Source organism: Pleurodeles waltl, chromosome 8 (assembly GCF_031143425.1).
Source record: "Pleurodeles waltl isolate 20211129_DDA chromosome 8, aPleWal1.hap1.20221129, whole genome shotgun sequence".
In the NCBI taxonomy this organism is placed as follows: domain Eukaryota; kingdom Metazoa; phylum Chordata; class Amphibia; order Caudata; family Salamandridae; genus Pleurodeles; species Pleurodeles waltl.
Window position 1 is genome coordinate 596,927,331 of NC_090447.1, and position 17,688 is coordinate 596,945,018.

General features: G+C 45.3%; 1 protein-coding gene across 2 annotated transcripts in view; it reads left to right on the top strand.

Moving 5' to 3' along the window:
• Positions 1–17,688, top strand: part of GAS6 (growth arrest specific 6) — a 333,398-nt gene that overhangs the window by 275,123 nt on the left and 40,587 nt on the right. Inside the window, exons 13-14 of one of the 2 annotated variants that reach the window (XM_069204632.1) lie at positions 1,757–1,929; positions 5,089–5,314. In XM_069204632.1, the coding sequence (XP_069060733.1) occupies positions 1,757–1,929; positions 5,089–5,314 (399 nt within the window). The remainder of the gene's footprint in view (positions 1–1,756; positions 1,930–5,088; positions 5,315–17,688) is intronic. The other variant, XM_069204633.1, reaches the window with a different exon arrangement.

Below are 17,688 nucleotides of genomic sequence, written 5' to 3' on the forward strand. Positions count from 1 at the left end.
TTTTGAATTTGTGTAGTAACCCCGCTTTTAATGGAAAGCCATTGATGAGGTGGTGATAAGGTGAGCAAAAATAGAAAGGTAGAACTTGACAAGGTTTGTGGGATAGTGATATTTTGAAAGTTGACAGGTTTTGTAATATTCTGTTGAACGACTAGAGTGATATTACAAAGTAGCAACTGGCGTGCCAGTTTTATTGCATTCAATGGGTAAGTGGGAAAGAATGATGTTGCAATGTTTTCCATGATTGTAGCAATGTTGTGATAAAAGGAGTAGGAAGAAGAAGAAAACAGCACAGGTTTTGCAACGGGAAGGGCAGGAGGGGATCACTACCTTTTTGTAGATATGGTATATTACTTTTCAATGCCTTGGACAGATTTTCAAGAAAGCCTCTGTTGCTTTGTTGATGCCTAATTGTAATCGTTGGAATGGTGTGAATAAAAGTGAGTGACTTCTGATCCAATATCTTTTGTACCATTTTCTAGGGTGGAATTCGCTGTGGTACCTGCTGGTATTCTCTTTGAACTGGGTTGAGAAGGACTGGCGGTTCAAGGGCTTTGCTTTTAAGTGGGCAAAGGTTTTTTTGTAGGGTGCCAGGGGCTGATTTTTTAGGTCTAAGAGGGCCTGTGTTAAATTATCTTAGTGAATATTTTTCCAGTTCCTGCTCACTTAGCACCATTGGGTTACAGCTTGAATTTAACATCAAACTCACCACCTTTTAAATAGTTTGTTAGGCAATTGTATTGTCAGAAGAGATTCTCATATTTTACAGTGCCTTGCTTTCAGTTGTCTGAAACATAGATCGTCCTAATTATTTATGCTTTTTTAAGTGAGGGATCTGGAATAGTCTTCGCCCAGACATTCAGATCTCTCTGTAAGAAGCCAATTTTGAAAAACATTTATTTAAATAACGCACAAATGTTTTTTAATAGGTATTCACCGGCATGTAATAAACATTTGACTGCACTTTTCTTCAGTTGGTGACAACATATTTCTGAGTATACTCAACTAACGTCAACCCTCCCGCCATACAGATCCCAAATGTCCGGAAAATAAGGACAATCTAGAATGACTAAAATTACACTTTTAGAAGCAGAGACTCAACAAGACATAAAGTGAAACATTGTTTTTCTCTCTCAAAACATATTCACATACAAGTATGATACAAGGCTTGGATGTGAGGGCGATCTGGCTGCGACATCTTTCACCCCATTGATCGCTAGGGTTGATTCGGCTGATCCCTGCTGGCAAGGCAGGTGTCCGCTTCCTCCCTCACCGCTCCATGTGTGTCCCTCCCGAAGCTGTGCGCTCGGTCGCAGAGGACGGCTCCTCCCCGATAGAAGAACCGGTCTCCGGTCTGTCTCCTGGGTTTACGAGTAGCTGCGCTCCCCTGCTAAAACCTCCAAACAAGTCTCAAGTATGATACAAGGCTTTCTTTATTACTCAAATACACTCCATACATGGATTAAGGTCAGTTTCCCAGATAATTACATAACTCTTAATTTGTAATTATCCTAGTGTCCATAGTGACTGCAGCAAGAGATTTAGTAATGCATTTATATTCTATCGGTGTGGAGCAATTTTCAGTGGTTCATTAACTGCCATATCAGTCCAGCTCTCTGCTCCTCAGACTCATTGGTGGGCCTATTGCTCAGACCCATTTGTCAGTATTTTGCAAAGATAGGTTCACAACATTTATAATTGTACAAAGCTATTCTCCCATGCTTTCTAACACAGATACTCTCTTTTACTTCAACAGCAGCTTCATCTGGTGGAGAGCAAGCTGACAAAAACTGGACAATAGCACTCACTGCTGAAATTCGTCCTGCCGTTGACACTGGTGTTTTATTTGCGTTGGTCAGCGATGATAAGGTGGTGCCCATGTCACTGTCGCTTATCGATTATCATTCTTCAACAAAAACAAAGCAACAGGTACACAGCAGTTTACTTGCACTTTTGTCTCCCTCTACATCGTAAACTTTATTTAAATTCATTTATACTGTTGCTTATACAAACCATATTACACAAAACACAAGACGCTGAAACATGATTTAGAATCCCATAAAATATAAAATCCTCGTGTGAAATTACATTTTATAACAGTGCAAAGAATGCTAAACCCAGTCACCATGGGACACAGATATACATAAGATAAATTACTAATTACTTGTCATACGGCTCAAATTATTGTACATTTTGTAATAGCACTTAAGCAAAGCCTTTGCAATTTCAATGAATTGTATTATTTACAGGCACATATTTTACTCACAATAAGTTTAGACTTCCTGATTAATTATTGTTAGCTCTGCCTTGGTACTTGTAATCCTGGGCAGAGAGTGAGATTATGCAGTAAAGTTTCACAGTGAAGACGTACAGCCTGCAAAGTCGGGCACATACTATTCATTTCTTTCATGTCCAGATTACTTCCGAAAATGTGTTTCTTTGACAAAAGGTTGCTCCACAAGTTCGCATCTTTCTCACAGATGACTAATGTAGGGTTCCCTTATTTGGACTTTATGGGGCAGTGTTCCAACAGAAGTCATTTTGGTCATTTTCTTGAATAATTCCCTAAAACATGAAGTAGGTGAATTTTCAGTAATGGGACATACCACACCTTGATTTGTGCGTATGTGTACCCAATAAATGCAGAAACTATTACGGTGCAGTTGAAATGCACCGGCCCCACAATTTTCAAAGAGAACATTTAATAATGTTTACGCAGTCATTGATTATTAGGCAAGTTAGGTCATACATCAAACGTGGAATTAGGGCTCTTAGATGTGTATTTATGAGAGACCTCCATTTTGATGGTTAAATCACTTCAGGTCAAAGCAGGTCTGGGATGCTGATAACTCAGTATCCTTTAAATGTTGGGCCCTGTTCACAGAGGAATTGTCCCTAAATAACTATAGGCTTTTACTGCTTCCCTTTTATTTTTTATGTTTATAACTAATGGCCCATGACTTCAACACTTTGATTAATGGGGACCCAATACCTTTTCTTATAAGTTGTTTCTGTTGGGACTCAGGTATTGAAAGAGCTGAAGTTGTCTGTGTTCATTAACATCCTTCTGCTGCCAATGTTCAGAACTCATTCTAGTCCTAGTTATTATTTTATATATCGTTTATGTCCATTATTCTAACTCAAACATTCTTTTCAGTTCAAAGTGTCTTCTGTTCCATAACATCGAAATTTATTTGTTGTTCTTGAGTGGCAGTTTGTTAAGTGAGTCTTTAACTGTCTGCGTTGTTTATATTAGTTTTTTTGGTTTTGGTAACCTGCCCTTGTGGTCCTGCACATGTTGTCCTTGGTAGCAAGACTTGACAATATAAACCTTCACAGGAGAGAAGATTGTTGGTGCAGCGTCTGACTTTAGCTCCCAGTCCTCATCACAGGTTTAAGATTGAGAATAGCAGATTGAGACTGGCCTCCTGACCTCAAGTTGAGGATTGAGACCAAAAGCTTGACATTGTGCCAATAATTTTAACAGTCCAAATTCATGTTCTAGCGACGATTCACCATTCTAATATTTAAAAAAAAAATAGATTTATATAGCGCGGCTTATCACATGCGAGGGTGTGAAGGTGCTGTCTGTAGGCATGGGGCGATTAAATGATTTGCCCAGAATTACAGGACGTTGCACCCACGCCAAGGCTAGAACCCGTATCTCCAGCTCCCAAGGCAGTCGCTTTGACCCCTGAGCTACATCCTCAGTCAAATTTGCATTCCAAGAAATTACAGATTAGGACCGATTTTCATGGACCTTTTTAAGTCATAGCTTCATTGTCTGTTGAGTGCGGACCCTCTGGGATCTAGAATTGATCTTAAGTACAGGCATTATACAGTTTAAATGCATATAATCAAGACCTTTCCAGGCCAGCAAATAATTTGGTGAAAAAATGGCTCTGGTGAGCCAGTGTGAGCCCGGCTTCGTAAATATATTTGATTAAGTTATTTTGTAGAATTTCTGTAGCAATTTTACAAAATACTGTATACGAGATGGCACAGTTACTGAATAAATTGAAAAGGTGAAGCAAAAAGAACAAAAAAGAAAGAATTAAAGACCTTAATAATACTATGTGGAAAGAGTGCCGATAGATGCAGATACTCTTTAACTAAATGAAATAATGGTAAACATTGAGGCATAAATACCGCGATCATGGCTTCACAATACTCATACCAATAAGTAGCAACACCTGAAAATAACATATCATTAAATAATAACACATACTCAAAACAACTAATAATTAAACTTTCATAATCATATTATTCCTAGTGTTTAAGGTGATGTAATATGTCATCTCATCAGTAACCAGGGGCGTAACATGATCAGTAAGATGGGGGTGAGAGCTTCAGCTTTCCAAAACTTTTATGGGGATATCTTGCTTAAACACTTCATATGAGAAGAACAACATAAGGGGGGATTAGGAGGCAGTGAAAATAAGAAAGGTGGGTAGATTGTTAGGGACACCTAAAACACAATATTTTTCAAGCTAATCAACAATTTAAGGTCTTCAAAACAGAGAAGAGAGAGAGAGTGTGTGTGTCTGTGTTTTTGTTTTTGTTTTGTTTTTGTCAGTGCGGGCAGGTGAAATCCGACATACACTTTTCATCACACATGATTCAAAGCCCTTGTACCCAACTATTTACTACAGAGTACAATTTTAAGGGGGTTTAACACCCCAAACACCACCCAAAGCTAAGCCCTTTTCAGTAACATTATTTATAACAACCATGGTAATTGCATCTGTCCGATTGATGATGATGTCATGAGCATTGTATTTGGTGTGCGAGTTATAGTTTGCATGACTGTTGTTCAAGTTAAGGATTGTGAAGTTAACCATGGCTAGTGAATTTCAGTGGCTTTTAGGTTGTGTGTTTTTTAACCATAACTTCCGATTAACTGTGAGGTGCGTGTTTACGGACAGGTAGGGTAAATAGATAGATAGCATTTTAAACAACACAAAAAATTGGTTCAGGAAGATTTCCGACATATTTATGCAAATAGTTTTCAAAAATACAGTTCAGGACAACAGAGAAAGATGCTTCCCTACAAAGAGTTTGAGTATTTTCTTCTTCTTTTCTTTTCAGCTGATCCTACTCGCCATAGAGAACACAACTGTGTCCAGCTTGGAGGTGAACGTTTGTGATAATGATCACTCTTTGGCACTCTTCGTAAACAAACAAGACATTGTTCTGACTGTGGATGGGATAGCTGGGCAGAGTGAAGTAAACAACATGCAGCTGGAGGCAAGCCTTAAACTTCTAAATGGACATCTGCAGAGGGGTGTGAAGACCTATTTAGGAGGCCTGCCAGGTAATTGTCTCTCTTTGTGAAAAACTGAATCCACAAAAATAAAATCCCGAGTCTGATATTAAGGGCTTGGTGCATCTTCGTAACAAAATGTTTTTTCTAGTTCTTTGTGTAGTCTTGCCTGAGATAGTGCACGTGCCGTCTCTTGTGAAGATCTTTTGTTCCTTAAAAAAAAGGAACTTTTAGCCACTGTCACTTGCTATCGGCTGGCTTTATTGTCACTCTTATTTTCTTGCTTTCATTGGTGAGGTCGTGTCTGCTTCAGTTTGTGTCCATGAGTTTATTTCTTCCCTGGAGCATGGACCAAGTATTGATTGCTTTCTTGATTACTGTTGTTTCTTGCTGCTTGTACTCAGATTGTGGTTCTTTAATTTCTTTCCCTGGAGCCGGTGATTGCTGCCTCTGGCTCCCCTCTGTCATATTCAGATTATGGTGGTGTTGGTGTGGGGCTTGTTGGTGGGGTGGATTCTAAAGTAAGAGGTAGGAGGCCCCAAAGTAAGGCTGCAGGAGAGGCATCATTCAGCCCTGCTCCATGGCAGTCAGTGCAGGAGGCAAAGCCGAACTGGGAGGGGACTTATTCGCCTCCCTTTTCCAGTGCCAAGAAATACTGTGGGTAAAGAAAGCCCAGCATTTAGCGGAGCCTGTGTTAGTGTATTTATCTGTATTTGGCCGTTTAGCAACTTGTTTGACTAGATGTCCATACAAGTGTTTGTATACAAGCGCCTGCAAAAATGTGAATGTTTACCTGTGTTTACTATGTGAGCGCAACAGATATCTATGTCTGTTCATGTGCTGCTTGTGTTTATATGTGCTTACATATAAGTGTCCATGTGCCTATATCCTTCTATGTGGTTGTACCTGTGTGTGTGAGAGTACCTCAGCTTATGAATATGGGTTCATGTGCAGGTGTTCTGAGCCCTATATGAATGCATACTTATTTGTCTGTGTACATGCCACAATGGTTGTGTATGTATGTGCCTGTATAAGAGCTAGTTTTGTCAATGTGCATGATTGTCTTCATCTCTCCATACATGTCCTTGCTTTCCTTTTTTAGGGTTGAGCCTGCAAGAGCATGCACTAGCGCATGCATCTTGCTTTCGAGATTTTTTTAACTAAAAAGGGCTTTCAGCCCACCTGTCACTTGAAGTTAGCTGGCTTGCTTGGCACTCTTCTTTACAGCCTTGTAATTGGTCACCGCAGACCAAGCATCATTTCCGTTTCTGTCTGTGGAGCAGGGACCAAGCACTGATTGATTGAACTTCATCAGAGCCCATATGCAACTCCCGACGTAATTGAGATACTTCTTTTTAACTTCTAATGCCATGCAAACAAAAGCCTGGTGTGACTGGCAAAAATGTGCTCATCAGGACAAAATTACAAAGTTTTGTTTTCTATAGTTAACTCTTTTCTTTTATTTTGCCTCGTCTGCTTTTCTCACTTTGCGCTCATGTTTTGTTTTGTTTTGTTTTGTTTTTTGTTCCTGGGTGCTGTTCTCAAAGGATGGTGATTATCTCTTTCTAAACATTGTTTCTTTCTTATCTGAAATTTCTGAAAGGACGCTTTCACCCATAACTGTACAGTACACCACATTCCACCCCACTCCAATCCAATCTGCTCCACTCCAGTCAAAGCCAATCCACCTCACCCCACACCAATCCACCCCACTCAATCCGGTTGACTCCAGACCAATCCACCCCACTAAAAGCCAAACCACACAACCCCAATCCACCATGCTCAAATCCTCCCAACCCTCCCAGATCCAGTCAGCCCCATCTGCCCCACTCCATTCTGCCCCACTCCAATAAAAAACAATCGTCCCAACACCAGTCCAAAAACTCTGACCCACTCCAGTCCAAAACAATCTGCCCCACTCTAATCCAGAACAATCTGCCCCACTCCAATAAAAAAAAAAAATCTGCCCCTCTCCAATCTGCTCCATTCCAAACCAAAACAACCTCCCGCCTCCAGTCTGCCCCACTCCAATTCAAAACTGTCTGCTTCACTACAAACCACAACCATCTGCCCCACACCGATCTGTCCCTTTGCATTTCAAAACATTCTGCTGCACTCCAGTTTGCTCTACTCCAGTCCAAAACAATTTGCCCCATGCCAATAAAAAATAATCTGCCCCACTCCAATCCCAAACAGTCTGCCCCACTCCAATACTAAACAATCTGTCCCACTCCAATCTGAAACAGTCTGCCCCACTCCAATCCAGAACAATCTGCCACAGTTCAATCTGCGCACACCAATCCAAAACAGTCTGTCCCAATCCAATCTCTGCCCTATGCCAACCCAAAACAGTCTGCCCCCTCCAATCCAAATCGATCTGCCCCACTCCAGTGTGCCCCACTCCAATCCAAAGAAATGATCCCCAATCCAAAACAATCTTCCCCCATTCCGATGTACCCAACTCCAGTCCAAAACAATCTGCCCCACTTCAGTCCACAACCATCTCTCCCGTTCCAATTTTCCCCATCAGTCTGTCCCACTCCAATCCCAAACAGTCTGCCCCACGCCAATCCAAAATAATCTGCCCCATTCCAATCTGAAACAATTTGACCTACTTGAATCTGCCCCAACTAAAACAATCTGCCCCACTACTATCCAAAACAATCTGCCCCACTCCAATCTAAAACAATCCGCCCCACTCCAGTCTAAGACATTATGACCAATTCCAATCCAAAACAATCTGCCCCACTCTAATCCAATCTGCCCCACTTCAGTCTGCCACACACCAATCCAAAACAATCCACCTCACTCAAATCCAAAACAATTTCCCCACTCCAATCAAAAACAATCTGCCCCACTATAATCCAAAACTATCTGTGCCACTCCAAATTGCCCATCTCCAATCTGACCCTCTCCAATCCACTCCAATCTGCCCCACTCCAATCATCCCCACTTCAGTCTGCCCCGCTTTGATCAAAAACAAACTTCCCCCACATCAATCTGCCCCACTTTGATCAAAAACAATCTTCCCCCACTTCAGTCTGCCCCACTTCAATCCAAAACAATCTGCCCTACTCCAATTCAAAACCCTTTGCCTCACTCCAATTTGCCCAACTCCAACCTGTCTCTTGCCAATCCATTCCAATCTGCCCCACTCCAATCCAAAACAGTCTGCCCCAGTCCAGTCCAAAACAGTCTGTATCAGTCCAATCCAAAACAATCTGCCCCACTCCAATCCAAAACAATCTGCCCCACTCCAATCATCCCCACTTCAGTCTGCCCCGCTTTGATCAAAAACAAACTTCCCCCACATCAATCTGCCCCACTTTGATCAAAAACAATCTTCCCACACTTCAGTCTGCCCCACTTCAATCCAAAACAATCTGCCCTACTCCAATTCAAAACCCTTTGCCTCACTCCAATTTGCCCAACTCCAACCTGTCTCTTGCCAATCCATTCCAATCTGCCCCACTCCAATCCAAAACAGTCTGCCCCAGTCCAGTCCAAAACAGTCTGTATCAGTCCAATCCAAAACAATCTGCCCCACTCCAATCCAAAACAATCTGCCCCTATTCAGTTTCCCAACTCCAAACTCTCTCTTCAGTCTTCTTTACCCCACTCCAGTCTGCCCCACTCCAATCTGCCCCACTTCAATAGAAAACAGTTTTTCCCCACTTCAATTGTCCCACTTCAATCCAAAACAATCGGCCCACTCCAACCTGTCTGTCGCCAATCCATTCCAATCTGCCCCAGTCCAATCCAAAACAGTCTGCCCCAGTCCAATCCAAAACAGTCTGCCCCAGTCCAATCCAAAACAATCTGCCCCACTCCAATCAAAAACAGTCTTCCCCTACTTCAATCTGTCCCAATTCAGTCCAAAACATTCTGCCCCCTGCAATCCAAAACAATCTTCACCAATCCGGACCAAAAAAGCTGTTCTCCTCCTGTCTGCCCCACTCCAGTCCAAAACAATCTGACCCATGCCACTCTAAAACAATCTGCCACACTCCAATCTGCCCCACTCCAATCCAAAACAAACTGTCCCACTCCATCTGTCCCACTCCACTCCAGAACAATCGGCCCGCTCCAATCCAAAACAATCTGTCCCGCTCCAAACCAAAACAATATACCCCACTCCAGTCTGCCTCACATCAATCCAAAACAATCTCCACGACTCCAGTCTGCCCCACTCAATCCAAAACAGTCTGCCCCACTCAAGTCTGCCCCACTCCAATCCAGACCAATCTGCCCAACTCCACTCTGTCACAGTCCAATCCAAAACAACCTGTCCCACTCCAATCCAACAGTTTGCCCCACTCAGTCCAAAACAATCTGCCCCCCTTCAACCTGCTCCACTCAATCCAAAGCAATCTGCCCCTGTGCAGTCCAAAACAATCTGCCCCACTGTAATCCAAAACAATCTACGCAACTCCATCCTACCCCACTGCAATTCAAAACAATTTGCCCCACTCCAATCCAAAACAATCTGCCCCACTCCAATCTAAAAGTCAGCTCCACTCCCATCCATCCCACTCTAGTTTGCCCCACTCTAATCCAATCCACCTCAGACCAGTCTAATCCACTCCACTCCAATCCACCACAATCCACCTCACGTCAATCTAACACAGCCCAATCCAGTCTACCCCACTCCAGTCCAGTCCACCTCACACAAATCCACCCCACTCCAATAACCCAGTCACAGTCCACCCAGACTCTAATTTACCTACCTCCATTCCAGTCCACCCCAGACCAATCCAACCCACTCCAATCCAGTCCAATCCAACCCAGTCCACGCACTCTAATCCATTTAATCCCATCCCTTCCCATTCCAGTCAGTCTACCCCACTGTAATCCTGTCCACTCCACCCCACTCCAATCCAGTCCACCCACAGCACTCCAGTCCACCCCACCTACTCCACCCATTCAGTCTAATCCACACCACTCTAATCAATCCACCCCACCTCAGTGCAATCTACCCCACTCCAATCCGCCCTACTCTGATCCCCCACTCAAGTCCACTCCACTCCAATTGAATCCACCCCAATCCAATCCACCCTACCCCATTTCAGTCCACCCACTCCAATCCACCCCAATCCACTGAAATCCATTCTACTGCAATCCACACCACTATACCCCAGTATACCCCAATCCACTCCATCCCAGTTCCGACCACCCCACTCCAATCCATCCAGTCCCCACTCTATTCCACACCACCCACTCTACTACCCCACCTCCATTCCAGTCTGCCCCAGTCCAATCCAAAACAGTCTGCATCAGTCCAATCCAAAACAATCTGCCCCACTCCAATCCAAAACAATCTGCCCCACTTCAATTTCCCAACTCCAAACTCTCTTTTCAGTCTTCCTTACCCCACTCCAGTCTGCCCCACTCCAATCTTCCCCACTTCAATAGAAAACAGTTTTTCCCCACTTCAATTGTCCCACTTCAATCCAAAACAATCGGCCCCACTCCAACCTGTCTGTCGCCAATCCATTCCAATCTGCCCCAGTCCAATCCAAAACAGTCTGCCCCAGTCCAATCCAAAAGTCTGCCCCAGTCCAATCCAAAACAATCTGCCCCACTCCAATCCAAAACAATCTGCCCCACTTCAATTTCCCAACTCCAAACTCTCTCTTCAGTCCTCTTTACCCCACTCCAGTCTGCCACACTCCAATCTGTCCCACTTCAATCTGCCCGACTTCAATAGAAAACAGTTTTCCCCACTTCAATTGTCCCACTTCAGTCCAAAACAATCGGCCCCACTCCAATCTAAAACAATTTGCCCCATTTCAATCTGCCCCGCTCCAGTCCAAAACAATCTGCCCGCTCCAAACCAAAACAATCTCTTCCACTCTTGTCCGCCTCACTCCAATCCAAAACAATCTGCCACACGCCAATCAAAAACAATGCCCCACTACAATCTGTCCCACTCTAATCCAAAACAATCTGCCCCACTCCAGTCTGATCCACTCCAATACATAATAACCTACCCCACTCTGTTCCAAGACTGCCCCAGTCCAATCCAAGACCATTTGCCCCACTCAAATCCAAAACAATCTGCCCCTCTCCAATCCAAAACAATCAGAGCCACTGCAGTCGGGCCTACTCCAAACCAAAACAATCTGCCCCACTCCAGTCTGCCCACGTCAATCCAAAACAATCTCCCTCACTCCAATTTGCCCCACGCCATTCTGTCCCACTCCAACCCAAAACAATCTGTCCCTCTCCAATCTGCTCCACTCCAATCCACTCCAGTCCCAAACAATCTGCCCCACTCCAGTCTGCCCCACACCAATCCAAAACTTCCTGACTCACTCTAATATAAAACAATCCACTTTATTCCAGTCTTCCCCACTGCAATCTAACACAATCTGCCCCCCTGCACTCTGTCTCACTAAATTTCAAAACAATCTGCCCTACTCCAAATTAAAAGAATCTGCTCCACTCCAATCTGCCTCTCTCTAAACCAAAACAATCTGCCCCAATCCAAAACAATCTGCCCTACTCCAATCTGCCCCATTCCAGTGCAAAGCAGTCTGCCCGCTCCAAACCAAAATAGTCTGTCCTACTCCAGTCTGCCTCACACCAGTCCAGACATTCAGCCCCAATGTGCCCCACTCCAATCCCACACAATCTGTACCACTTGAATCCCAAACAATATGCCTCTCGCCAGTCCCAAACAATCTGTCCCACTCCAATCTAAAACAATCTGCCCCACTCCAATCCAAAACAATATGCCCACTCCAATCTAAAACAATCTGCCCCACTCCAGTCTGCCAAACTCCAATCTAAGATATTCTGGCCAACTCCAATCCAAAACAATCTGGCCAACTCCAATCCAAAACAATCTGTCCCACACCAATCCAAAACAATCTGCCCCACTACAATCCAAAACAATCTGCCCCACTCCAGTCATCCTGACTCTAATTCAAAACCATCTTCCCCACTCCACTTTGGCTTGCTTCAATCTGTCCCTCTCCATTCCACTCCAATCTGCCCGACTCTGAAAGGCCCCACATCAATCATAGTCAATCTTCCCCCACTTCAGTCTGCCCCACTTCAATCAAAAACAGTCTTCCCCTACTTCAGTCTGTCCCAATTTAGTCCAAAACATTCTGTCCCCTGCAATCCAAAACAATCTTCACCAATCCGGACCAAAAAAGCTGTTCTCCTCCTGTCTGCCCCACTCCAGTCCAAAACAATCTGACCCATGCCACTCTAAAACAATCTGCCACACTCCAATCTGCCCCACTCCAATCCAAAACAAACTGTCCCACTCCATCTGCCCCACTCCACTCCAGAACAATCAGCCCGCTCCAATCCAAAACAATCTGCCCCGCTCCAAACCAAAACAATATGCCCCACTCCAGTCTGCCTCACATCAATCCAAAACAATCTCCACGACTCCAGTCTGCCCCACTCAATCCAAAACAGTCTGCCCCACTCCAATCCATAACAATCTGCCCAACTCCACTCTGTCACACTCCAATCCAAAACAACCTGCCCCACTCCAATCCAACAGTTTGCCCCACTCAGTCCAAAACAATCTGCCCCACTTCAGTCTGCTCCACTCAATCCAAAACAATCTGCCCCTGTGGAGTCCCAAACAATCTGCCCCACTGTAATCCAAAACAATCTATGCAACTCCATCCTACCCCACTGCAATTCAAAACAATTTGCCCCACTCCAATCCAAAACAATCTGCCCCAGTCCAATCTAAAAGTCAGCTCCACTCCAGTCCATCCCACTCTAGTTTTCCCCACTCTAATCCAATCCACCTCAACCCAGTCTAATCCACTCCACTCCAATCCACCACAATCCACCTCACGTCAATCTAACACAGCCCAATCCAGTCTACCTCACTCGAGTCCAGTCCACCTCACACAAATCCACCCCACTCCAATAACCCAGTCACAGGCCACACAGACTCTAATTTACCTACCTCCATTCCAGTCCACCCCAGACCAATCCAACCCACTCCAATCCAGTCCAACCCACTCCAGTCCAGTCCAACCCAGTCCACGCACTCAAATCCATTTAATCCCATCCCATCCCATTCCAGTCAGTCTACCCCACTGTAATCCTGTCCACTCCACCCCACTCCAATCCAGTCCACCCACAGCACTCCAGTCCACCCCATCTGATCCACCCCACCTACTCCACCCATTCAGTCTAATCCACACCACTCTAATCAATCCACCCCACCTCAGTGCAATCTACCCCACTCCAATCCACCCTACTCTGATCCCCCACTCAAGTCCACTCCACTGCAATTGAACCCACCCCACTCCACTGTGATCCCCCACTCAAGTCCACCCCATTCCAATCCACCCTACCCCATTTCAGTCCACCCACTCCAATCCACCCCAATCCACTGAAATCCATTCTACTGCAATCCACACCACTATACCCTAGTCTACCCCAATCCACTCCATCCCAGTTCAGACCACCCCACTCCAATCCATCCAGCCCCCACTCTAGTCCACACCACCCACTCTAATACCCCCCCTCCAGTCCAGTCCACCACACTCCTATCCAGTGAATCCGATTTACCCCCCTGCAATCTACCCGCTCCAGTCCACCCCAATCCAGTCTAATCCAATCCACCCCACTCCAGTTCAGTTTTATCCAGCCCACTCCAAACCACCCCATTCTAATCCAGTCCAACCCTCCCCAAAACAAACCGCCCCACCCCAATCCATCTCACTCCAGTCCTATCACTCCAATTCAATCCTTGCACCCTAATCCAATCTAATCTACCCTACTCCAGTCCTCCTCAATCCAATCCACCTCACCGCGTTTCAATCCACCAAACTCCAATCCACCCCATCCAGTCCACTCACTCCAATCCACCCAATCCCTCTCCGCCCAACTCACCCTACGCCAATCCACCACATGTACTCCAGTCCACCAGCCTACCTCAATCCTGTCCAACCTACTCTCCTTATTCCACCACACTTCACTCTACGACACTGCAGTCTACGATATTCTCTGCAAATTAACTCTGCTCCCTTCTACTGAACTCTACGACACTCTAATCCCCCTACTCCACTTTAAGACAGTCTACTCCAACAAATCTTAGGACACACCTCTCCAACAAATCCACTCTACAACACTGCTTTCCTACTTCACCCTGAAACTCCACGCCTCCAACTTTTAGTCAGGCTGAACAGCCACTGGTGTACAACATTGCAAAACACCTTGCCAAGCTAATAGCTTTTGTTGTATAGACGAGACCTGTTGGCTTTGCCGATGCTTTTGTAACTGCACATGAATTTGTGTATGTGTCACTTTGTTCATCTGTGTACGTGTCACTGTGTATTGTGTGTTGCACATTCATGTGTCTGCATGTAAGTGTACATACATAAGGCTTTATGTACATGCACATGTCTACAACTTTTCGCTTGTATATTTGACTGTGTGCATAGTCCTATATTGCATGCTCGTGTGTGCGCGCGCCTGTCTGAGAGACTGCCATCCCAGAGACAGTGTTAGTGTTTATGTGCCTCTGTGTGCCCCATTAGTGATACATTTGTTGTGCCTATACCTATGTATACCCATGTCAGTTTGTGCCTACACGTGCTTGCAGAATGAGTATAGGCCAACCAAAGGCTCAGCACTCACAACCACTCCTTGTGATAACGTCAACTGTCTGCCCCCACACACAGGTCATCGCGCAGGTGACTTTTCCCAGCCGTGGCTTTTTCCCTTGATTAATGTCTTATAGAACCATCGGTACCCGAATTCGTGAGTCTTGTTCGTCATTATTTCTTTAACAATTTCATTGCAAAGCCTAACTTTAGATCTGTTCCAATATGTTTTAAAATATATCGCTATTTAGCCGGAGCCAGTCCCCCGCACAAGATGTAAGGACTGCTGCAAAAGTGACAAGGCGCGTGGGCAGGTTTCACGTTTTGAAAAGTGGAAAAAACACACCGATTATCGCAGACTGAAGTTTACATAGTGCCTAATTGTCAAGTTTCCCTCAAAGTGCTTTGAAAATGGCTATTATCGCCTAACTGGGTGGTCCTTACATTATCAACCTGGGACATATACAACGCTGATCATCCTAAACGGCATTGGACCGGTGCCCCCCTCCGCTGCGCATAAACCATTAACTAAGACAAACGGAACCATTGTTATATTGTCCGCGTGGAGATGACCACAAGACATTTCCAAGGCTACGATTTGTATAAAACGGCCATCCTTTTTTTGCTCCATTCACGAAATCCTCCAAGCTTTGATGCAGCTCTGGAGAAATGTGCAGTGTAGCAAGTAGAGGAGATACGATCCAGTAGCTAAACTAGGTATCAGAAATAAATTAACTGGATTTAAATCCTAGTTTCAGGATTCAGTACATGACCAATTGTCATCCTGTGCGAATCAGTGTATTTCTCTGTGTCTCGGATTCAGCTCTGTCTACCTTGAAAATTGAAAGCTCTAAAATACGATTCAATTTGCTGTATGCACTGTGTAGAGGATGCAGTCATTCATGTGTTCATCTCTCATAGAACCACCAGCTCCTCTTATCAAAGAAGGCAAATGTAACGCCATTCCTATGAAGTGCTTCAGGCACCGCCTTTCCGTCTGTTTGAGAAATTATTGGTCTGGTTTGAAGAGACTTTGTAGGAAGTTGGCTCTGTATGTGCTATTTCAAAGTAAGGAATAGCATGCACAGAGTCCAAGGTTCCCCTTAGAGGTAAAATAGTGGTAAAAATAGATAATACTAATGCTCTATTTTGTGGTAGTGTGGTCGAGCAGTAGGCTTATCCAAGGAGTAGTGTTAAGCATTTGTTGTACATACACATAGACAATAAATGAGGTACACACACTCAGAGACAAATCCAGCCAATAGGTTTTGTTATAGAAAAATATCTTTTCTTAGTTTATTTTAAGAACCACAGGTTCAAATTTAACATGTAATATCTTGTTTGAAAGGTATTGCAGGTAAGTACATTAGGAACTTTGAATCATTTCAATTGCATGTATACTTTTCAAGTTATTCACAAATAGCTATTTTAAAAGTGGACACAGTGCAATTTTCACAGTTCCTGGGGGAGGTAAGTTTTTGTTAGTTTTACCAGGTAAGTAAGACACTTACAGGGTTCAGTTCTTGGTCCAAGGTAGCCCACCGTTGGGGGTTCAGAGCAACCCCAAAGTTACCACACCAGCAGCTCAGGGCCGGTCAGGTGCAGAGTTCAAAGTGGTGCCCAAAACGCATAGGCTTCAATGGAGAGAAGGGGGTGCCCCGGTTCCAGTCTGCCAGCAGGTAAGTACCCGCGTCTTCGGAGGGCAGACCAGGGGGGTTTTGTAGGGCACCGGGGGGGGACACAAGCCCACACAGAAATTTCACCCTCAGCGGCGCGGGGGCGGCCGGGTGCAGTGTTAGAACAAGCGTTGGGTTCGCAATGTAAGTCAATGTGAGATCAAGGGATCTCTTCAGCGCTGCAGGCAGGCAAGGGGGGGCTTCCTCGGGGAAACCTCCACTTGGGCAAGGGAGAGGGACTCCTGGGGGTCACTTCTGCAGTGAAAGTCCGGTCCTTCAGGTCCTGGGGGCTGCGGGTGCAGGGTCTTTTCCAGGCGTCGGGACTTAGGTTTCAGAGAGTCGCGGTCAGGGGAAGCCTCGGGATTCCCTCTGCAGGCGGCGCTGTGGGGGCTCAGGGGGGACAGGTTTTGGTACTCACAGTCGTAGAGTAGTCCGGGGGTCCTCCCTGAGGTGTTGGTCCTCCACCAGCCGAGTCGGGGTCGCCGGGTGCAGTGTTGCAAGTCTCACGCTTCTTGCGGGGAGATTGCAGGGTTCTTTAAAGTTGCTTCTTTGGATAAAGTTGCAGTCTTTTTGGAGCAGGTCCGCTGTCCTCGGGAGTTTCTTGTCGTCGTCGAAGCAGGGCAGTCCTCAGAGGATTCAGAGGTCGCTGGTCCCTTTGGAAGGCGTCGCTGGAGCAGAGTTCTTTGGAAGGCAGGAGACAGGCCGGTGAGTTTCTGGAGCCAAGGCAGTTGTTGTCTTCTGGTCTTCCTCTGCAGGGGTTTTCAGCTAGGCAGTCCTTCTTCTTGTTGTTGCAGGAATCTAATTTTCTAGGGTTCAGGGTAGCCCTTAAATACTAAATTTAAGGGCGTGTTTAGGTCTGGGGGGTTAGTAGCCAATGGCTACTAGCCCTGAGGGTGGGTACACCCTCTTTGTGCCTCCTCCCAAGGGGAGGGGGTCACAATCCTAACCCTATTGGGGGAATCCTCCATCTGCAAGATGGAGGATTTCTAAAAGTTAGAGTCACCTCAGCTCAGGACACCTTAGGGGCTGTCCTGACTGGCCAGTGACTCCTCCTTGTTGCTTTCTTTGTTCCCTCCAGCCTTGCCGCCAAAAGTGGGGGCCGTGGCCGGAGGGGGCGGGCAACTCCACTAAGCTGGAGTGCCCTGCTGGGCTGTGACAA